The sequence below is a fragment of the Xenia sp. Carnegie-2017 genome, unplaced genomic scaffold, assembly GCF_021976095.1.
Source record: "Xenia sp. Carnegie-2017 unplaced genomic scaffold, XeniaSp_v1 HiC_scaffold_23, whole genome shotgun sequence".
NCBI classification, from domain to species: Eukaryota; Metazoa; Cnidaria; class Anthozoa; order Malacalcyonacea; family Xeniidae; genus Xenia; species Xenia sp. Carnegie-2017.
Genome location: NW_025813486.1, coordinates 1,939,230 through 1,960,598, shown reverse-complemented (window position 1 = coordinate 1,960,598; position 21,369 = coordinate 1,939,230). Strand labels below are relative to the sequence as shown.

General features: G+C 35.8%; 6 protein-coding genes across 8 annotated transcripts; 4 read left to right on the top strand and 2 right to left on the bottom strand.

Annotated features, from left to right (window-relative positions):
• The first annotated feature begins 28 nt into the window (after positions 1 to 28).
• LOC124448926 (COP9 signalosome complex subunit 1-like) lies at positions 29 to 7,950 on the top strand. Of its 2 annotated transcripts, XM_046999878.1 has the most exons (19): positions 29 to 132; positions 202 to 288; positions 358 to 458; positions 529 to 606; positions 692 to 770; positions 1,207 to 1,268; positions 2,510 to 2,560; positions 2,858 to 2,942; positions 3,431 to 3,511; positions 3,677 to 3,731; positions 3,813 to 3,898; positions 4,479 to 4,573; positions 5,001 to 5,106; positions 6,018 to 6,035; positions 6,122 to 6,184; positions 6,284 to 6,421; positions 7,382 to 7,468; positions 7,544 to 7,591; positions 7,658 to 7,950. In XM_046999878.1, exons 1-19 carry the CDS (start codon positions 103 to 105, stop codon positions 7,709 to 7,711), a joined length of 1,404 nt encoding a protein of 467 aa, XP_046855834.1. In that variant the 5' UTR covers positions 29 to 102; the 3' UTR covers positions 7,712 to 7,950. The 2 variants fall into 2 exon arrangements, with proteins under 2 accessions (XP_046855834.1, XP_046855833.1); XM_046999877.1 differs by lacking the exon at positions 6,122 to 6,184 and having other exon boundaries at positions 6,018 to 6,098.
• A 528-nt stretch (positions 7,951 to 8,478) lies between these two features.
• Positions 8,479 to 11,039, top strand: LOC124448245 (decapping and exoribonuclease protein-like). Its single transcript, XM_046999241.1, is given in 3 exon segments — positions 8,479 to 9,456; positions 9,459 to 9,603; positions 9,914 to 11,039. Coding segments are annotated over 3 exon segments (1,083 nt in total). The 5' UTR covers positions 8,479 to 9,290; the 3' UTR covers positions 10,686 to 11,039.
• On the bottom strand, positions 10,939 to 13,930 carry LOC124448247 (G patch domain and ankyrin repeat-containing protein 1-like). Of its 2 annotated transcripts, none has more exons than XM_046999243.1 (2): positions 11,942 to 13,076; positions 10,939 to 11,216 (listed from the first exon to the last, which is right to left on the bottom strand). In XM_046999243.1, the coding sequence occupies exons 1-2, from the start codon at positions 12,708 to 12,710 to the stop codon at positions 10,954 to 10,956; spliced, it is 1,032 nt and encodes a 343-aa protein (XP_046855199.1). In that variant the 5' UTR covers positions 12,711 to 13,076; the 3' UTR covers positions 10,939 to 10,953. The 2 variants fall into 2 exon arrangements, 1 of the variants encoding a protein (XP_046855199.1); XR_006948985.1 differs by lacking the exon at positions 11,942 to 13,076 and adding an exon at positions 13,616 to 13,930 and having other exon boundaries at positions 11,132 to 11,216.
• A 93-nt stretch (positions 13,931 to 14,023) lies between these two features.
• LOC124448246 (dual specificity mitogen-activated protein kinase kinase 6-like) lies at positions 14,024 to 16,716 on the top strand. The gene is made up of 12 exons (XM_046999242.1): positions 14,024 to 14,292; positions 14,480 to 14,549; positions 14,628 to 14,676; positions 14,784 to 14,897; positions 14,964 to 15,083; positions 15,153 to 15,272; positions 15,344 to 15,392; positions 15,466 to 15,593; positions 15,738 to 15,815; positions 15,912 to 16,054; positions 16,224 to 16,269; positions 16,363 to 16,716. Exons 1-12 carry the CDS (start codon positions 14,268 to 14,270, stop codon positions 16,459 to 16,461), a joined length of 1,041 nt encoding a protein of 346 aa, XP_046855198.1. The 5' UTR covers positions 14,024 to 14,267; the 3' UTR covers positions 16,462 to 16,716.
• Positions 16,717 to 17,470: 754 nt separating this feature from the next.
• LOC124447618 (profilin-like) lies at positions 17,471 to 19,506 on the top strand. The gene is made up of 3 exons (XM_046998581.1): positions 17,471 to 17,632; positions 18,660 to 18,817; positions 18,884 to 19,506. The coding sequence occupies exons 2-3, from the start codon at positions 18,677 to 18,679 to the stop codon at positions 19,163 to 19,165; spliced, it is 423 nt and encodes a 140-aa protein (XP_046854537.1). The 5' UTR covers positions 17,471 to 17,632; positions 18,660 to 18,676; the 3' UTR covers positions 19,166 to 19,506.
• A 76-nt stretch (positions 19,507 to 19,582) lies between these two features.
• Positions 19,583 to 21,065, bottom strand: LOC124447619 (tubulin alpha-1A chain-like). Its single transcript, XM_046998582.1, has 2 exons — positions 20,857 to 21,065; positions 19,583 to 20,779 (listed from the first exon to the last, which is right to left on the bottom strand). Exons 1-2 carry the CDS (start codon positions 20,975 to 20,977, stop codon positions 19,650 to 19,652), a joined length of 1,251 nt encoding a protein of 416 aa, XP_046854538.1. The 5' UTR covers positions 20,978 to 21,065; the 3' UTR covers positions 19,583 to 19,649.
• Between the last annotated feature and the right edge of the window lie 304 nt (positions 21,066 to 21,369).

The window sequence follows — 21,369 nt, the reverse complement described above, 5'->3', positions numbered from 1 at the left end:
TTTATCTGAAATATCGCTGGCGCATAATTACAACATGGAGGTTTTCTAAAATATATTGTGTAACTGTGTTTAAAAATCATCATATAAATTACCGTTTTTAAGATGCCTTTGGTGGTACGAGCTGTTGACCAGGTACTTTTTGTATTGATTTTTATCCCCCAACAAGGCTTGCATTAATAGTCCGTTTTTTTATTTAAAAAGGGATTTCTTGAGCCGATGCATGTGGATTTCGTATCTGGTAGTGATGGCTCAGCTGATAGCGATTTTACAGTGGAATCAACCACTCTTGTAAGATATATTGTAATTGAATTAATTCATTATGATCGGATATCCTGAAGATTGCCGCAAATCTTCTAGGAACTCGAGACTTTCATGACGAATTACACTGGATTGTCAAGGCTTCATCGTCTGCTCTTCATCGCTAAACATTGTCCTGCTCTAGAGCTTGAAGCCCTGAAGTAAGTACTGTTTGTATTTTATAAGTAGGCTCTTTGTCAGCTGTTTATAATCTCAATCTTTCATCCACAGACTTGCCCACAGTATTGTGAAACAGACATACAACACTCAACTTTATTCCCAGATCATAACTCAGCTCAGCGAAGCAAGGTAATATATAATAAAATTTCCACTCCCTTTTCATAGCTTTTGATCACTTTGTGTAGGGCTTATCAACTTTGATCGTATTTCCTAGTGCAAGGTTGGGAAGCCATGAGAATGTTCAAGTGGATACAAAATGGGTTGAAACAAGCAATAAAAAGGCGGCTGTAAAGGTTGAATTACCTTTATTATACATAGTTTTAGTTAAAAAACGTTTTAACTGTGTAGTAATTATATAATCCTGGTTTTTCTCTTCTTCATTACTCAGATTTTAAAATTTTGATTTTCTTGTATTTTTTGCAAGATTCCAAAATCATGTTTGATTGAAATTATTAGAACCAAACAAAATCTTCTTTGGATTGTTTCCTGAAAATAAAACATTTTTTTTTCAAAGTTTTTTGAAACATGATGTACTTGCATAATATATAATATTGTGATATTGCATTTTCATGAATTTTGTTGCTATTTGGCAACTATTATAAGATGTAAGTATAGCAAAACATTGTTTTCTAGTAAATGCACGACAGGCATCTTGTTATTTATATGAGGGGAAAATAGTGAGTTAGTGTTAGTGTTAGAGAGTTATTAAACATATAATTATCTTTTAAGTTGGAACACCTGGACTCAGATTTGAAGACACACAAGGCCAACACAATCAAAGAAAGTATAAGGTTCGATAATGTCACATCTCTTTCTTGAAACATGCAACAACAGCACCTTTCAACATACGTCTGGTGGGGGGGGGGAAGAGGTTAATGAATAGCATGGCTCTTGTATTTTTCTCCCTGGGGAGGGGAGTGGAACTAGCAAATGATGCAATCCTGACATTAAAAAGTGAATTTTGTGATGACTGGAGACTAGAACACTTTACTTACCAGTTTTAATCCACAGGTTTTTGTTAATTTGAGGAAAGTTTTTGCTAGTAATGTTAGATGGACATGCAAGTAATCTCTTAAATTCTTCAGTCACTATAATATTCAATATGGCTGCCAGCCAGTGCTGTAGAAGTGGGGGCACTTGAGGGAGGAGCTCCCTTCCACCTTTGAAATGGGTAATTTTTCTTAATTTCATGGCTTCAGCTTCGTCAAGAGAGCCCCCCATCTGATAAATTTAGCTCTACAGCCCTGCTGCCAGCTAATGTTTTCATTTGGTTATTTTAAAATTTGACTGAGAAACCTCAACATAAACGAACACAGTTTAGATTTGATAAATTTAAAACGAAGTTGTGATTTTCCTTCATGAGTTCCATTCTCAAATAACTGAAAAGGAAACAAGTAATCAACTGTTCGTTGTATTTACGAAAAGCCTTGTAAGATCATTGTCAGAGCAAGATTATTGTAACTTTTTAATTTTGATGATTTCAATTCTATAGTTAGTGTCCGCATGCGGATCGCGTTTGCTTGCAGAGCACAATCATTTTCACAAAAAAACATCAACATGAATAGTTGAACATATGAACATCCCTTTCATTTAGCGTTGTATTTTTTGCGCAGGCTGTGCGTTGTATTATGTGAACTGTTTTTCTAAAGTAACGCTTTTGAAAAAATGCGTGATCCGATATCAGGATTATACGTTACGCGGTCAAACGTTGACTGATATAATATTTTATCAAACAAGATTTCGGCTAGCTGTCTTCAGCTTTTCTTGATTTTCTTTTTTATGACCCGTCGAAGGCTGTAGACAGACAGCTAGCCGAAAACTTGTTTGATAAAATATTATATCAGTGAACGATTGACCGCGTAACGTTTTTGTTGCTCTGTTGTTTATACGTGAGAAAACATGCTTTACTTTTGCGGGGTTGGGGGGTGGTGTGTAGAGATGAGAAAAGTGTTGCTAAACGGTGCTTATTGTTGTAGTTAGACTTTACGATGATTGATTTTCATTAACAGTTATCTACATTACGATATTTTAGACGTGGTCACGATGATCTTGGTGATCATCATTTGGACTGTGGAGATCTGAAGTAATGTGAAAATAGTTAAATTTTTATGCTGTTTTATAGAAAATTATGTTTTAAGTTTTATTCAACATTTGTCTTTGCTCTTCGTCGTGTTCTTCAACTTCTACCATCATCGCACTTTGCTGTTCTTCCCTCAAGTAAACTTTTTCCTCAATATTTATCTTTGTTTGTTTTTATTTTACTTTCACAATCATTAAATGTACAGTATTTTTCTCTCGACAAAACGTCACTGCTCACGAAGACTTTCATTCATTAAGCAATGCCCTCAAATGTTACTCAAGATCACTTTCATTTATTTAGTAATGCGCTCAAATGTTATTCAAAATCAAGAGATTATTGTTCAATGCCAAAACATGTCATCAGTATGTGTCTAAATGTTATAAAGGTTTGTCAACTATATTTTCACGTTTGTCGTTACATAGCTGTGTTGATTAAAGTTTCAACAGATGGGTTTTAAAATGCAATGGATGTTGAGTTTGTTATAGTTCATTATTACATAAGTTTAGGGACAAACGGGAATTGTCGGTGTTGTCAAATTTAACGTAATGACTAAATTAATTGTTGAAATTGTTTTGAAAATTGCAAAATGACGCAAATTTTACCAAATGTTTGCTAAATCACCAACAGACCAGGCGAACTGTAACGAACACGATGAAAATTGTGTACAATTCGCTATGAAAGTCTGACTAATTGGAAAAAAGAGTTACTGATTTTCGAATATCGAGTTAAACAAAAAAAGCAAAAATTACTTTGACCAGAAAGCTTTGACTTTGTCCCAATCGAATGGATTTAAAATGTCAATTTCTGGATATTGAGCAGAAAAACATGAGTTTATCCAAACCATACAATAATACAGTGCAAGATGTTTTATAGGTCAGTGTGTTGTTAAAGAACTGGGCTCACGTACTGAATATTGTCAACAAGGCCGAGAGTTCAGTGGAGCTGTTGAGGGAGGTTAGTTCTTTTTAAATTAATTTCCTTCGATATCAATTATTTCTTTTGGATTATAACATGAATACGTGAAGATTGTCCCTACTCCTCCATTATGAACCTAACTTTGTCTGTGATCAAGGCTTTATTTTTCCCTTCATTTCTGTTTTTTTTTTGTATTGATTTCAGCAACCCGAGAAGCCCGCGAATCTTTTCATATCGACAAAACTAAAGTGTGCTGCTGGTATGTAATTTTTCTTGTATTATTATCGTTTTATGATAGAAAATCATTTCTGGGAAATCTTGTATCGTTTTTAATCAAAAGGTCTGGCGGAGTTAGCATTGAAGAAATATAAATGTGCCGCTAGACAGTTCTTACAAGCTCAATTTGATCATTTTGACTACAAAGAGGTAAATGTCCACCTTTATCGTGAACATATCTTGAGGATGAAACCAGTAGCTGAGCCATTGCTGAAATATATTTTATCCTTTTATGTAATTTCTTCTGTGCTTTTTCACTGTGGAAGCAATAGTTTTCAAAAGAAATTGATATTCTTCTAAAATTTACGCAGCAGGATTAAAATTTTTCCATATCGAATTCAGAAATATCGAGGTTAAGCCTGTTTTCCACTTGCCTCGTAGTAAAACGTAACATTGCGCATGCGTGCTTATGAATTTGATGGTCAATAGGCACAAGTACGCATGCGCCATGTTACGTTTTGCTACGATACGTTACGATACGTGGCTAGTGGAGAACAGGCTTTAGTTTCCGATTGTGCGAAGTGATGATCAGATTTGCCATTCGTATTTCCTGTCCTCTACCTTCTGCGGTTAACATTGCCCCCCCCCTCCCCTCCCTCCACATTAAAAATATGCTCCTTGATCCCTGTTTTCATGAGTTATACTTCGGTGTCTCGAAATATCGTTGTCTTTTTATGAAAGTCGTATTTTATTTTTAATGTAAAGTTATAGTGATTTCTTGTTGATTTAGTTAATTTCTGCTCACGATGTTGCTCTCTATGGCGGTCTTTGTGCATTGGCAACGTTTGATCGACAAGAATTACGCAATAAAGTTCTCTCTAACAGGTAACTCTTGTTGTTCTAACATGAAGTAATGAATTATTTTTCATAATTGTATAAATTTTTGCTTTGTTTAAAAGATGCGCCCGCAATACGTCCCTGACTGATCTCTATTGTTATTGTAACAACACTTACAGCAAAATAAGTGTCATCTTCTTTTTGCTGTAGGGTTTTGTTGAATATTGAACTAGATATTTTGCAAAAAGCAGTGTTTTTTTTTAAATCTTTGCACTATCCTGGGATCACTATTAGAAAGTAATGTGGAATTACGAAAATCTTTCACAAATAGAAAAAATTTATTATTGGATGTGAGCAACTATCGTATGACGTCGGAAAGTTATGACATCATTATGACATCATTATGACGTCAGCAGGTTTTCCACGAAAAACTAAAAAATTTCTTACTTTTAATGTTATTGTTTTTCTTCTTTAGTTCCTTCAAACTGTTTCTGGAGCTGGATCCTCAAATGCGAGACATCCTTCACAAATTTTATGAATCGCAGTACGCAAGTTGTCTCAAAATTTTGGACGACGTGAAGGTTTGTGTCGACTTCCTAAACACGTTTTAAATTTTTACAAGATTACACAATGACTGATTTTTATAAAGTTACAAACGTACGTATAGTCCCAGTCCTTTCTCTTACTGCTACTATAAGATGTTATACTTTACTAGCTAGTCCCAGGCCTTTCTCTTACTGCTACTATGAGATGTTATACTTTACTAGCTAGTCCCAGGCCTTTCTCTAACTGCTACTCTGAGATATTACTTTCTTCTAGCTAGTCCCAAGTCTTTCTCTTACTGCTATCACGAAATGTTACTTTTCACACTAGCTAGTCCCAGGCCTTTCTCTTACTGCACAATGAGATATTACTTTCTTCTAGCTAGTCCCAAGTCTTTCTCTTACTGCTACCACGAGATGTTACTTTCTAGCTAGTCCCAGGCTACTGCTATCGAAATGTTACTTTTCACACTAGCTAGTCCCAGGCCTTTCTCTTACTGCACAATGAGATATTACTTTCTTCTAGCTAGTCCCAAGTCTTTCTCTTACTGCTACCACGATGTTACTTTCTAGCTAGTCCCAGGCCTTTCTCTTACTGCTATCATGAAATGTTACTTTTCACACTAGCTAGTCCCAGGCCTTTCTCTTACTGCACAATGAGATATTACTTTCTTCTAGCTAGTCCCAAGTCTTTCTCTTACTGCTACCACGAGATGTTACTTTCTAGCTAGTCCCAGGCCTTTCTCTTACTGCTATCGCGAAATGTTACTTTTCACACTAGCTAGTCCCAGGCCTTTCTCTTACTGCACAATGAGATATTACTTTCTTCTAGTTAGTCCCAGGCCTTTCTCTTACTGCTATCGCGAAATGTTACTTTTCACACTAGCTAGTCCCAGGCCTTTCTCTTACAAGGTCATATAAAATAATTATTTTTAATTTGTTGTATTTAGGACAATTTTCGTTTGAACATTCATCTATCGTCTCACGTGAACTCATTGTACGGTTTCATAAGAAACCGTGCTTTGATTCAGGTATGAATTTCTACCGTTTGAACATTCATCTATCGTCTCACGTGAACTCATTGTACGGTTTTATAAGAAACCGTGCTTTGATTCAGGTATGAATTTCTATCGTTTGAACATTCATCTATCGTCTCACGTGAACTCATTGTACGGTTTTATAAGAAAACGAAAATGGATTTTTCGAATTTTTACAGTATTTCAGTCCCTATGTTTCTGCGGATATGGGAAAGATGGCGACCAGTTTTAATACGACCGTTTCAGATTTAGAAGATGAACTTACTAAGCTTATTCTTGACGATCAAATCCAAGCGAGAATTGACTCCCATAACAAGGTAAACAACATCAGCCATAACGAACACCGACTTTCTGTCAGTGTTATATCATTTTCTTTTAAACTTACTTCAATAAATTTCTTATTAATAAAACTATTTCTTTCTAGATATTATTTGACAAAGAATTGTTTAAAACCGATGATTTTATCTTGTGCAACTTGTAATTTCAATTTTACCGCAGCCCAGGGCAACACTTAGTTGGCACATTGATTCACCCCCGGGGAAAATCAGCACTCCTCTTGTCAGATAAAAGCACAGAATTTTCCTTGTAAAAGATTCAAACAAAATAATTACTTGTTATTATTGAGTTACTGAGAAAGATAAAAACATAAACTTAACTAAAACTTTATAAATACTTTATAAATACCGTTTAGTAAGCAGAAGTTTAAACAAAATCTCCATATAAAATAAAAGGTTTAAACCTGGGTGTATTATTACATGTTTGGAAATGTAGATCGTTCATGTTAGTGGGCAGTCTTTAAAGGATACTTGGTGTCGTTCAACTAAAATACATGCAACGCTATCTGAAGCAAATAATTGAAGCCAAATCTTACACCCAGACACGCGTGTGTAACATTTCGAGATTTTGAAAATTGATTGACTACACGTGCTTGTCTGGGTGTAATCTCGCGTTCTGGGTGTAAAATTTGGCTTCAAAAATTTATTAGACTTTTGTATTACAGGTAGCGTTCCAGATGTGTTTTAGTTCAATGGCTGGTGTCGACTGACGTTTCGAGATATTTGAATGTGTCTGCTGCCTAAGTCCTTAAGACTGCATTAAACTGTACGAACTAAACCCTAAACTATAGTGGATTGTGTATCTTTTCGAGACTTTTCTTCTTTAGAGTTTATTTAGAATTTTTTAAACATTTCCTCTTTCCTCTTTGCCTTTCTTATAGATCGTTGACTTTGTTTTTGCTAAATTTGTCGTTTTTAATTTTTGTCATTTTGTTTCCGTAGATACTCTATGCTCGTCAGATTGATCAAAGAACAACGACGTATGAGAAAGCGATTAAAATGGGAAACGATTACGAGAAACGTGCAAAGGTTTGCAAGGAATGTCCACAATCTCAGCATGTGAATCAAAAGACATTAATTCGTGCTGTTTTTATTTCACTTTAGTCTCTGATCATTCGAACTGCCGTCATTAGCAACCAGATTTTTGTCAAGGTGAAATTTCATTGCATTAAGTAATGCGCTGTAACGTTATTGGAAATGTTAAATTTTTATTGATAGAGCCCGCCACCACGCGATCGTGAACCGACCGCAGTTGATTCTGGGACACGATAGGTGTCACGTGAGTAGTTGGGCAATGCGCCGTATTGAATTCATGTGTCAGCGGTTGGCATCATTAGCGACAAATTATAAGTCGTCGACCTCAAATGTTATGTGTTAAATGGTTGAAATTAAGACCACTAAAGACCTAAATCTTTTGTATAATATTATTGGCGATATTGAGAAAATTAAAATGATATATTATAGCGATGAAACTTGCAATATAAAGGATTGGGTTGAGGCCACCCGCCATATTTGTTGCGATTTTCATTCTTCTGACTTCCTAGAATATATATCACGTGGTATAAAATGTTGGTACAAACTCCAAGTGTTCAGTGTTCACCACATGAAGAAATTCTTCATCAGAAAGTGATGTCAAAATTGATGTTGTGTCTAGACTAGAGGGAATAGATCAGTGGAAGTTGAACAAAAGTAAAGAGAGTGACGCGGAGGATGTGAGATTTTGTGTGTCAACGAAGCAAAGAGCAGAAGGTACGGGTTGATGTATTCAGTTCAAGAATGTAGTGTGTACAAAAACCATGACCAGCCGACAATTTAAAGAAGTATAATATAAAACAAATTCCCAAGAAGCAAGACATCTTGAGATTGCAAAATATGAATCAAAACAAGACGAGAAGTAAACTGTAAATTTTCGACTTTATTTCAAAGTCATCCTCAAAGTCGAAAATTTGCAGTTTACTTCTCGTCTTGTTTTGATTCATATTTTGCAATCTCAAGATGTCTTGCTTCTTCGGAATTTGTTTTAATAGTAGTGTGTACATTTGAGAATGTATGATGATACTTAAATGGTTTGATTGTTTATAGGATAAGATAAATTCAGATGGTAGTTTTCAGGCGGCTGTGACAGCAAGAGCATGAATAAGCTGGGTGAAGGTCAGGGAGGTGTACGGGATGTTGTTTGAAAAAGTTTTCGCTGAAGCTGAAAGGAATGGTTCGTCTGATTTTTGTGAGCTCGACCATGTTTGGTGAAATGCATAGAGATGACGGTCCGATAGAAAATAAAATGTCAGTTATGAGAAAAACAGGGAAAATAATGATGACAGCAATGTGTGGTGTGTTTTGTATGCTGAAAAACAAAGAACAGAGAGTTTGATGAAAATCCTAAATAAAAGAATGGATAATATTGCAAATGCGAACGGAAAATGATTATGGCTTAAGCATGTGTGTTTAGGAAGGATAGTGGTAAATTTAAAGCAAAGCTTTGTAGTTTAAGGTGAAGGGCGAGAGAAAGAAAGGACGAAGAAGCAAGACGTTGATGAAGATAGAGGTGATGGAGTGTAGAGCGTTCGTCCAAAGAAGGCGGATGCCATGAGTAAAGTCGGATGAGAAGTTGAGTTGAAGACATTATTACCAAAGTAAGATAAATCTGGTCATAAACCATCCATATTACGGAGATAAACACAGATTAAAAATGATGAGAGAAGATAAAAATGACTTTATAATCATAGTTTATACAGTTAATATATATATATATTGCCATTAAACATTCTGAACGTGTGTCTATAATCCGTCTCCCCCCTTCTTCATTAAATTTTGAGAATTTCTCCAGGGGGAGAAGGGCTTGCATTTGTAAATGGCCGCCGAAAATAAACTTTTATCAAAATTTAGCGTTCTCCCCGTTCATAAATTTGACCGAGAATGCCCGTATTTCAGGCAGCCAAGAGAGCTAGGCTTTTTTTCTTTGGATGAAAAACGGCAGTTTCTTGACAATAATTGTAAACTCCGGCTATACGACCCTCCAGAAATATCAATTTTGACTTGAGAGTTGGATATAAAGATTTCATACGACGAGATGAAGAAAAGAAAGACAGACTGGATGATTTGTTAACTTGGATCAATAAACATCGGGAGAAGTTTCTCGTAGAAGGAGAAAGAGATTCTGACAGGTTATAATAGTAGCCATATTCGTGGTCAAAATCTTATTAATTAACAATGTTTTATGGTCAGTCAGTCAATCTCTCCAATTCAAATATGAACTAACGGTTGTGGATGAATGATAATCTTAGATTGAAATATTTACATCTACACTTTTCTAGTCACTTTGGTAGAGTTTAGTGTCTGGCTTTTTTACAATAAATCAAAGCATTGGTACCATTGCAATATCTTGCCAGATTCTCAAACATAATATGCCATTTCATGTGATGTAAATGTCTCCATTTTTGAAATGTTTTTTTTTCAAGTTTATTATTTTTTAAGGCTTTATACAGATTTTGTGACATGGCGAGGTCATGTGACAAAACTTCTCTGCACTCCGTACGAGTATAAAGAATCATGGCAAATGGCGTTGTCTCGTCACAAAGGAACAATTTACCTCAGTGAGGTAGAAACATGGCAGGCTCGTGAGCGTAGATTAAACCAATCAGCTCGACAAGATGAGATGTGTTATTGGGGCTACAAATTTGAGGATTACGTTACATGTCCAATTGACAAAAATCAACTGAAAAACATTGATGAACCCATAAACAACAAAGAAGCCTTTTGCTCTGTGATGCGTTGTCGACTTGATAGGCACTCAATTGTTTTTGGTGCCGAGGTGGATTGTTGTTTGAAAGCACCGTCCAATCCTCCATTGAACTACATTGAGCTAAAGACAAGTCGATTGATTGAAAATAATAAAATGCAAAGGTCATTTGAGCGTTACAAGCTCTTGAAATGGTGGGGGCAGTCCTTCCTAGCTGGTGTTCCTAGGATTATCTGTGGATTTCGTGATGATTATGGTGTGGTGAAGAAACTGCAGAGTTTCAAAACTTTAGAAATTCCTCATTTGGTATCTCAAAGTTATGACATGTGGACAGGTAATGTATGTTTAAACTTTACAAATGAGATGCTTGGTTGGATGAAGTCTTTTGTAGTCGATGAAAATGTCATTTACATGTTGCATTGGCGAGAACCTTTCACTCATGTTGAACTTGAAATATCGAGAAATGAAAGAGATGAATTTTTACCTGACTGGTATATTACAAAATAAAATTTAAACATGTGTTGTCTTAACATAAGCGTACAGGCAGGGGGGGGGGACAGTAGCCTCCCAAATAACAAACAACAAACATAACAAACTTTTAAATAACAAACCTTTGGGAAGCATTAGGAAGGTGGTTTTACACTTAGTAGAAAAAAAGATGTCAGCTTATTCAACCAATGCCACAGTGCAAAACCACATTAAATGGCTCGTTTACCCCCCTCCCAAAGGGCACAGTTCAAACAAGAACTATTACAAAGCATGAAACAGAAAATTTTTATTCGGTGTTCATATACAATCTCAAGTTATGTTCCCATTGTTTCTCGTGATTTTTTTGTTTAATATATTTTTGTTTCCAGCTAATTTTCCCTTTCCTTGAACAAGTCCTCTCGTGTTGTTTAGTCACCACTGCCTTGGTATCTCCAGCACTGAAGTGCGTCACCTTTGCTTTGTGTTTAGATTTACAACCTAGTCCTTCACGATCTAGCTTAAGGATTGTCTTTATTGGGAATTTTCGACCTGAACCTTCGGGACCAAGACCTTGAAAAAAAATTTTAAATACATGAATGTATTCTACATTAACCAACATGCCACAAGATTAAATCCCTCTAGGCTGTTGCGGTATTAAAAAAATGGTATTGCTATATCAAATAAAGTATCGATATTTTTTCAGATATTTTTTTTTGTTATTTATAGTGTTGATGGCGATGACTCATAGCTAGATCAAATTGTTAAAACTTACCCGACAATTGCCACACACTATTTATGACTCATAAATCAAATTGTTAAAACTTAGCCAACAATTGCTGTGCTATTTATGACTCATAAATCAAATTGTTGAAACTTAGCCAACAATTGCAACGCATGTGTGATAGGGACAAGATTGTCTAATAGTTCACAAAACCATTTAAAAACTGCTATAAAGCCATTAAAACCATTAAAACTATCAATAATAATTAAATATATCGTAACACCAAATATTTAAGTATTTTTTTTTATAGTTTTGGTATATGGATATACCACAAAACCAATAGCCATAAACCAATATTTATTGATATTTCAAAATACTGCAACAGCCTAATCCACTCTAAGAATCAACCTCAACATGTTTGTAAATGTAGATCGTCCAGGTTGGTATAGTCCTGAGAAGGACTGTTTTTGTTGTTGTTGACTGACGTTTCGACAACCTTAGCGGTAGTCATCTTCACAGTCAATCAACCTCAAATTACTCTTCTCCAAAACCAAACTATACCAAAATGTAACACCTTTCTCTTGGTTCCATCCTTTTTGTTTCATCAATTTAAATCCAATGTTATTTTCAGGAATGTAATAGACAGTCCTATTTGTCTTGTGTTGACAATTAAATAAATGAGAAGTCGATGTATCATGTTTAATTTTTGATCCCAGAAAAGTCGACTTGCAAATATCACAATAGTTCAAATGATCATTGGAAAATTTTGCAGACTTCCAACTTGAACTTTTACTAAATTCAGAAGTTTCCAAAAAGACCTCTTGCATGTTTACTAAGTTTCCAATATCCATAGCTGTTTGACCTTTGATGTTTTTCACTTCAGTGTCCGCACCCAAATCTAGTAGTAATCTCACACATGACTTGTGACCACTCGCAGTTGCACACATCAAAGCTGTCCAACCAAATTGATCTTTTGTATCAATATTGATCTTTTCATCCTCGATCATCCTTCGAAGTCCATCATAATCCCCTTCTTGTGCCATTTTAAGAAAATGATTTGTGTTCTTAGGGTTGAAAGAATGAGATTTTTTACATTCTTTCAATTTTTTGTCTTTTTTTAACCTCTCAGAGGTTTTCGCAGTGAGAGTTTTTTCAGAGCTATCTTTTATATTGTTGCTGTTTGTACAATTATCTGTTTCGACCATCAAACTTTCATAAAATTCCCGAGCTTCGACGCCAGATAGATTTTCACTATTCGCTCGTTTTTCTCTTTGTGAAATATCTCCTGGTGTTAAACATTCCAAGTTTGAGGAAGCGCGCTGAAATTTAACACAAGGATACATTGATTCTTGTATTTACGATGAACTATGTCGTTTGTTGGTTTCTCTGAAGTCGCGATGACATTAATGAACTGCCATTTATCCATCCATCAAAATGACATTGGGCTCGTTCTTGATATAGAATAGATTAATTTTACTCCAATTCAAGTTTGCGAATGATTTCACTCACTTAAACACCAAAGTAGTGAAAGCGTTATACGTAAAACTTCAGGAATAAATTGCTTTTTGCTTCTTTTCGGTTAATCAGCTGGTAATGTTAAGATTCTGAATTTGGCCCAAAGCTAAAAGAGGTCGTATCGCCTGTTGCATTGAAAAATATCCCTGTTTATCAAATGTCCAACGAATGGAACGCTTCTTCAGAATCTTTGGATGAACCAAAGTTGAATGGTGGACCATTCAAATTTGCCCTCACTGAAGCCGGCAAAGCAAAACCAGAGAAGGCAAAGAAGGCAGTCGTTAAGAAGCCAGCGGCCAAGAAACCATTTAAAACCAAGAAGTCACCTGCGGAAGAAGCCGCCTGCAAAGAAAGCTTCGGAGAAAAAGCGCCGAGAAGAAGAAACCAGCTGGACTGTGGTCAAACATATCAACCCAAAAAAGATCTCAAGGGCAGCTAGAGGGAAATCTACTTGCCATTCTTTCAGTGGTGCCAAGGTAGAGAGAAAAAAATGTCGAGAAACGAAAGTTTCTTTCTGCACAGCTGTGTGTAATGTGCAAAATAAAGACGAGGAGCTGATTTCGAAGAACGTGGACTGTTTGGTTCAAACTCCAGATAATTTAGATAAGAAAATGTGGCAGCGATTTTTCTACCTGTTTTAAATTGGTTCCTAAAACTAGAGGCTTGAAAATGGATCATGACGTTCTCTGATGGCTGGATATTGTGATCAGTTTTAAAAAAACACTATGCTTACCTCAGCCACGAACCAATAGCATGAAAAAAAGCCTGCATTTAATAGGCCACAAGTCTGGAACTCATTGCCAAATGAACTTAATAAGTTCTCTAGCGACCTTTCAAAGGAAAATCGCTTTCCACTTTCCCAAAACAAATATGTACTCAACTAATTGTAAATAGCTTTCTAACCTAGCTATACTTCATTTAATGTACATTTTAGTGTCTTGTGTATCCTAAAATGTAAGTAAGTTCACTATTCTATTGTAATTTTCATTTTTGCACACGCCCCATGTGGAAAACAACTTGTATGTTGACAATGGTAAGCGTGTTAAAATAAAATAAAAAATTATCTATTCTAAATGTCGCTATTTCCCCTGCAATAACGCGACAGTGTTTTTCTTATGAAAGTTTTTCTTGTACAGCGGCTGCGCTAAAGTGTGGTTTTATCTGTGAGATTCTAGTAATTTTTTGACACAAAATCAACTTTCTTTCCATACTTCTACTTGCAGTCTTTTGAACCCGCTGTTTAAACAACTAAAATTTCATCTATGCATCAAATATTTTCCGAAAGATAGTAAAATTCCGAAGTTTTTTTGGGGGAATTTTGCTGTGCTACAGGCCTAGGGTATTTCCCCAAGGGACATTTGTTCATTTTGGAGAAGAACCTAAAGATGTCAGGCGGTAGACGAGACGGCAGTAAGTTTATCCTTCTTTGCTTTGAGTTTTAAACCTCTCAAGCTTCATGTATTGACTTATTTTCCGTTTGGTCTCAAGTAATATCTACGCAGATGTTTAGACAAGATAGCTGTTGCCTTATGGACGTTAAATCACTGAATCATGATTCGTCCTTAGTGAAGGCGACTTTATTTTCTTCCTGTTGTAGAAAAGAATAAAAACCGTCCATCGAAGTTTGTCTTTAAAAATGATGCTCCAACCAATCCAATTTCACCAATGTAAGTGTCATAATATTTTGTGAGTGATGTGTTTAGAAAGTTAAAATTGACCATTTCTTCATCTATCATGTGTTGTAGAACACCTAGAAATTTAACGGACAAAACTACATTGACCATTAATGGAAAGGTTTGTTGTCAAAAATAAGTTTTAAACACTATGTATTACATACTGTATTGCAAAACAGTATTGATTCATAGTGCACTTATGTTAACTTTTCTCTTGAATTTGCTTAGGAATATGATTGCAAGGCAGAAGACTTGGAGGATCTTGGTGAACTAGGTCGAGGTGGTTATGGCGTGGTTCAAAAGATGAAACTAGAATCAACGGACACTTTGATGGCAGTGAAGGTATCTTTGCAAGCTTAAATATGAGAGGATCTCGATGTTTTACTGAAGTTGAAACTATTTATTTAGCGCATACCTTATTCTTGCAATGACAAGGATCAGAAGAGGACTTTGATGGATCTTGATGTATCAATGCGTGTCAGCGAATGTCCGTATACGGTTCAATTTTATGGTGCTTTGTTCAGAGAGGTTTGATCCAATGATTGCCTACAGGTCATACATCTCGTGTGTTCACAAATGGATTGTGGTATTTTCTAGGGTGATGTGTGGATATGTATGGAACTGATGAGAGCATCATTGGATAAAGTGTACAAACATGTATACAGTATTAGTGGTCGACGAATACCCGAGACTGTTTTGGGGAAACTATCATGTGCAGTGAGTTCAAATTTCTTTTGACAAAAACATGTTGAAAAATGCATTGTTATTAATGCTTTTATTTAATAAAGGTTGTCAAAGCTTTGGATCATTTGCATAGTTTACAGTTTATTCATCGAGGTAATACAATCTAAAGTATTTTCCTTGAACATTTGACAGATGAGACACAATTTATTTGGCATTTTTATTACAGATGTAAAGCCTTCAAACATTCTCATTAATGACAAAGGCGAATTCAAGCTTTGCGACTTTGGTATAAGTGGTCACCTCATTAATTCCTTGGCAAAGACCAAAGATGTAGGCTGCAAGCCATATATGGCTGTGAGTATAATAGATTATTTATGTATGACATATGTAATTTATGAACAACATAATTTAAACTTTATTTGGATGGAAGTTTGACAATTGTCGCAAACCACATTGATTTTTTTGTTTTTTATTGTATTTTTGATTTGTATTTCTTAGCCTGAAAGAATTGACCCAGATGCAGCACACACTGGGTATAATGTTAAGTCAGACATATGGAGTCTTGGTATTACAATTGTAAGATGGCCAAATATTGTTTTTTTTTTGTCTTTTTTTCAAATCTTGATAAGGCTGACTGTTTTCACTCTAAAACCTCACCTTTTCTCTTGAAAGATTGAGTTGGCTACAGGCAAGTTTCCCTACGCAGAATGGCCAACACCATTTGAACAGTTAAAACAAGTGGTATATGAACCCCCGCCGAGACTGGAAGTCAACGAATTCCTTTCTGAAGATTTTTGCAATTTTGTCAATAGTTGGTAAGATTATAGTGTGAATGTTGTGAAGATTTGTTTTTGAAAAAAACTTCAAGAAAATTGATTGAAGTATTATATGAATTGTTGAAGTCACTACAAGTCAATTATTTATGGTATTTACATGTCTGAAATTTGCTATTCGGTAAACTAAAATACATCTATACTTTTTTAGCTTGCAAAAAACACCGGGAGATCGACCAGACTACCTACAACTTAAGGTAACATCATCTTCCCATTCCATTTCTCAATCTCAATCATTTCCCATTCAGAGATCCATCAAAGATCATCACACAACGCTTTTGTGGTTTTAGGCACATGCTTTTATCAAGTATTATGAAGAAGCTGATGTGAATGTGGCAGAATGGGCTAAACCAATTCTCCAAGAATTACTAAATCAAAATAATAACTAGTGGCTGGCCATAATTGAAAGGCAACCTTTTGAAAGTGCCATCATGGCAACATTGTTTTTGTAACTATCTTATTTGGTGATGGTTGTATTTTGCTTGAACGTCGACAGTGGTTTAAAACCTTAAACACCCATAATGTTTAACTTGAATAGTCAGCCACTTAGCTTTGGTTGATAGAAGAATATAGATGGTTGATGAATGTGAATGGTAAATTTGATAACTTTGAATTGGATTGTATTAAGAAAATACTGTCGTAAAGTTGACTTTTCTTTGTTTTGTGACGACTGACCTCGGCTATGACGCAGGATGAGATATTTTGACCAGGAAGCAAGAAATGTTTTACAACTATTGCGGCTACAGAGTCTTCCTTTTCATTTTTCCTCCATATATTACAATACAGTTCCCACTATAATTCATATCCCAACACCAAAGCGTTTAAATGATGGGGTTTTTTTCTCATAAACAAACAAGTGCTTTATTCCTTTCGATAATTTCTTCATTACACAGCAAAATTGTTTATAAATTACAATGTCGCAAGGCAAAATCGCCTGGATAAAATGGTCAAAGAAATCGAAATCAATAGACAGCAAAAGCTCTTGCTGTTATAAACAGTCTAATCGAAATCACTAACGAATATGAAACATATCTAAACTTGTTTTTTATCGTAAGGTATTTCTTGCTTATGGCGGTCTATGGAGCGTGGGCGAAAACGACACAAGGATTACGCAATTCCGTTCTGATGACGCATGCGCTGTTAATTTACACGTGATAATAGAACGGATTTATATTCTTACTTTGAAGGGAGGGGTGAAGATGTACTTTTGTAATTTCGTTTATATTTATTGCTACTGGTTTTTTTAAAACTTTTTTTGTCTGTAGAAGCTATTAAGAAGTAATTTCATTTGTCCCTGATGTTAATTCATGCAAACGCTAAAAAGTGCATTTCAAAAAGGTAGGTTCATTTACTCTTTCCAGACTCCTCCCCCGAAATATTTTTGATGATAAAGCGCATGGAAAGGCGTTGGTTAGCCATAAGCAGCGTTTCCTTTTTCCTGACGTGTTCGCACCATACTGACAAACTCTTCAACTTGAATTGCTTCTGCAGTTTAGTCAGTTTCTATCCTGCCAACCTAGCACACAACACCTTCGTGGATTAAGAAGAGTCACTCAAAAGGTTTGTACACGTTTTATGAATTGCATTTCGTGTTTATAACGGATGAATTTTGTGAACATGGATGCGCAGCTCGTTAGACCGGCCAAAGTTCTTATTTCGGTCGATTTTGACAGCATCTGCTGATAACCAATGTACCTGACAATGTTGTATTGTATGAATATTGTAATAACGTTGGTAAAGTTTTTAAAAGTTCTACAACTTGCCCAATAAATGCCTTGAAACTTGAAAATAATTGGGTGGATCGTCGGTATTTTAATCGTTTACACTGCTGGAATTTCGTGTTTGTGTCATTTTCAAAATTGCTTCCTGGCTACTTTTCCTTATTCGCAGCGACAACTTTGTCCTTTGCATTATCTTACGCTGCTTGACTTGATGTGGGTGGATTTTGTTTTTAAATATTGATATTTCCTTATTTCAACTGAGAATTCATGTGTATAGAATATATGGCTAAACAGTCCGCCCTTCTTGTTTCATCGTCTCGCCACAGACAAAAATTTTTAAGATGTCGCCGTTAATTGATTCATCGGAATGTACATGAGCACAAAAATGAAACAACGTTTCCGCAAAATAGCGTTTTCAAATTCGACCAGAGATTTGTGTAACGTTTTTAAGAAGACAAATTTCATTATGGCGTTAGGACAAATGGTTGGATTATATTTCACTGTCCTAAGATACTTGAGTTGAAACTTCAAGTTCTCAATGACCTGTGTCTGTGAACAATTAAACGGAAGCTCTGTTTCGAAAATCTACTTTTACCAAACATATATGTTGGCCTATTTGTAAACAAACTGCAAAAATAGTTATGCCTAGTTCGATTTAAATATATGTAGTGTATATATAGTGCATACAAATTTTACATTTATTTATATTTAGTATTTATGAAACCATCATCACATAACTCTGCTTCCTTATTTTGACTTCCACATTGTATGAGGTCACGTTTCTTGCAATTAGGGAAAATTTCAATTGTGTTGCTGATTGTATGCAACAAGTGTTTAAGTTTTGTCAAATATTATTTCATTTATAGCAAGTCTACAGAAAAAAATGAGTTGGGATAGCTATATTGATAATCTTATCGCCCAGACCAAAGATGCTAGTGGTACAGCGCATGCTGATAAGGCATGTATTATTGGGTTAGATGGTGGTGCAGCCTGGACAACAGCTGGTCATGCAAATGCATTAAAGGTTTTTTCACTGTATTTTAAAATTCAATGGTGGAATTTGCCATTTTAACATTTTGTTTTTCTTTAGCTTCAAGGATCCGAGGGTGCAAATATTGCCAAAGCATTTAAGGCCAAAGATTTCACTTCATTTCAGGCTGGTGGAGTTTGGGCTGAAGGAGTGAAATATCAATTTTTGCGAGAAGAAGATGGTAAACTTGTCGCTGCTAAAAAGAAAGATCAAGGTGCCTTAACTCTTCAAGCTAGCAAAACAGCCATTGTTATTGGTCACACAGCTGAAGGATGTCAACAAGGAAATACAAATAAAGGCGTGGCTGTGATTGCTGAATATCTAGAAAGCTTAGGAATGTGATGATACAAAACCTTTGAACATAGCTTTGTTAAAAATTTGATTATTTGCATTGAAGACATATTTCCCATTTCTTATGGTGAACTTTGCTCATTAGACTTTTCTCCTTATTTTGATTTGTAAATGTATAAAATTGAACTAGATCAATTCAAATTGGTAGCACAACTGAAGTGTCTTATCATTTTGACAGTACCACACAGCTTCATTTATCACGAGCAATGCAGGAAGTTTAGTTCTATTCTCCTGTTTAAATGTTAAATGATTCTGTTTTACTCTTATAAGTTGGTCGCAAATGGTTCAAAACTGAAGAATGTAATTTTGATAAAATAAAAATACTTTTGAAACTTTTGGTTTTGGTGTTTATCTCTATTACTGTGAATCAATGAAAAAATGTGTTGTAGAAAAACACATGAAGTTTAATGCAACTTTAAATTTTTAATTCTCTCCTAAACTCTGCAAATAACAAAACTGATCAATGTTTATGAGTCTAGTACTCGTCTCCTTCTTCTTCACCCTCGGCCTCAACACTGTCGACACCAACTTCTTCGTAATCTTTTTCCAATGCTGCCAAATCTTCTCGAGCTTCAGAGAACTCGCCTTCCTCCATGCCTTCACCTACATACCAGTGAACAAATGCTCTTTTGGCATACATCAGGTCAAACTTATGATCAAGACGAGCCCAGGCTTCAGCAATTGCTGTTGTGTTGCTCAACATACAAACAGCTCGTTGGACTTTAGCAAGATCACCACCTGGTACCACAGTTGGGGGTTGGTAGTTGATACCAACTTTGAAACCTGTTGGACACCAGTCAACAAACTGGATTGTGCGCTTTGTTTTGATAGTAGCGATAGCAGCATTCACATCCTTAGGTACAACATCACCTCTGTATAGAAGACAACATGCCATATATTTACCATGACGTGGATCACACTTTACCATTTGATTGGCAGGTTCAAAGCAAGCGTTGGTGATTTCAGATACACTCAACTGCTCATGGTAGGCTTTTTCAGCAGATATGACTGGCGCATAGGTAGCCAATGGGAAATGAATACGTGGATAGGGTACCAGGTTGGTTTGGAACTCGGTAAGATCAACATTCAAAGCACCATCAAAACGCAAGGATGCTGTGATTGAAGAGACGATTTGACCAATGAGACGATTAAGATTGGTATATGTAGGTCGCTCGATATCCAGATTACGTCGACAGATGTCGTATATTGCTTCGTTGTCAACCATAAAACAACAGTCGGAGTGCTCCAAGGTAGTATGTGTTGTAAGAATGGAGTTGTATGGTTCAACTACAGCAGTTGAAATCTGTGGGGCTGGGTAGATGGCGAACTCCAGTTTTGATTTCTTGCCGTAGTCAACAGAAAGTCGTTCCATCAACAGTGAGCTGAATCCTGAACCTGTTCCACCGCCAAAGGAATGAAAGATCAGGAATCCCTGAAGACCTGTACATTGATCGGCCAGCTTTCGGATGCGATCAAGAACAAGGTCGACAATCTCTTTACCGATGGTGTAATGGCCGCGAGCGTAGTTATTTGCAGCATCTTCTTTACCGGTGATGAGCTGTTCAGGATGAAATAATTGTCTGTACGTTCCTGTACGAACTTCATCTAGACAAATAGGGAAATATAAGTTAAAAAATGGCGCTTTTGTGATGATGGTGAAAGCAATTATTGTTTAGACATACCTACTACAGTTGGCTCCAAATCTACAAAAACAGCTCTTGGAACATGCTTTCCTGCTCCTGTCTCACTGAAGAAGGTGTTGAAGGAGTCATCTCCTCCGCCAATAGTCTTGTCACTTGGCATTTGGCCATCAGGTTGAATACCATGCTCAAGACAGTACAGTTCCCAACATGCGTTGCCTATTTGGACTCCAGCTTGACCAACGTGTACTGAAATACATTCGCGCTGTAAATTGATAAGAAAGAGCAAAAAATTGCTAAAATTATTCGAAAAAAGAGAGTTTCAGTCTATCTCAAATCGTTTTAAAAATTTCAAGTTGTTTTGCTGTCGTTATCTATCACAATTTTAACATTGAAAAACTCGTGAAAAAAAAGAAGAAACGTTCATTTAAATTATATCTTTGTCGATCAAGAGCTTGATACTCACCATTTTTAACTATTTCAAAGCTACAATAAAGCTAGAAAAGTATTAAAAGTATGAAAAAAACCCCACAAATCACTGGTTTGAAAGTAACG

Coding starts and splice junctions, on each gene's coding strand:
- LOC124448247 (XM_046999243.1), bottom strand. CDS start 12,710: ATGTATCCTTGTGTTAAATTTCAGCGCGCTTCCTCAAACTTGGAATGT. Junction 11,217..11,941: donor AGGATGGAACCAAGAGAAAG/GTGTTACATTTT, acceptor TTTTTTTTCAAG/GTCTTGGTCCCGAAGGTTCA.
- LOC124448926 (XM_046999878.1), top strand. CDS start 103: ATGCCTTTGGTGGTACGAGCTGTTGACCAG. Junction 2,943..3,430: donor TGTGTCTAAATGTTATAAAG/GTTTGTCAACTA, acceptor GATGTTTTATAG/GTCAGTGTGTTGTTAAAGAA. Junction 3,512..3,676: donor CAGTGGAGCTGTTGAGGGAG/GTTAGTTCTTTT, acceptor TATTGATTTCAG/CAACCCGAGAAGCCCGCGAA.
- LOC124447618 (XM_046998581.1), top strand. CDS start 18,677: ATGAGTTGGGATAGCTATATTGATAATCTTATCGCCCAGACCAAAGAT. Junction 18,818..18,883: donor GTCATGCAAATGCATTAAAG/GTTTTTTCACTG, acceptor GTTTTTCTTTAG/CTTCAAGGATCCGAGGGTGC.
- LOC124448246 (XM_046999242.1), top strand. CDS start 14,268: ATGTCAGGCGGTAGACGAGACGGCA. Junction 14,550..14,627: donor ACCAATCCAATTTCACCAAT/GTAAGTGTCATA, acceptor CATGTGTTGTAG/AACACCTAGAAATTTAACGG. Junction 14,677..14,783: donor CATTGACCATTAATGGAAAG/GTTTGTTGTCAA, acceptor GAATTTGCTTAG/GAATATGATTGCAAGGCAGA.
- LOC124447619 (XM_046998582.1), bottom strand. CDS start 20,977: ATGCCAAGTGACAAGACTATTGGCGGAGGAGATGACTCCTTCAACACC. Junction 20,780..20,856: donor TTTGGAGCCAACTGTAGTAG/GTATGTCTAAAC, acceptor CTATTTGTCTAG/ATGAAGTTCGTACAGGAACG.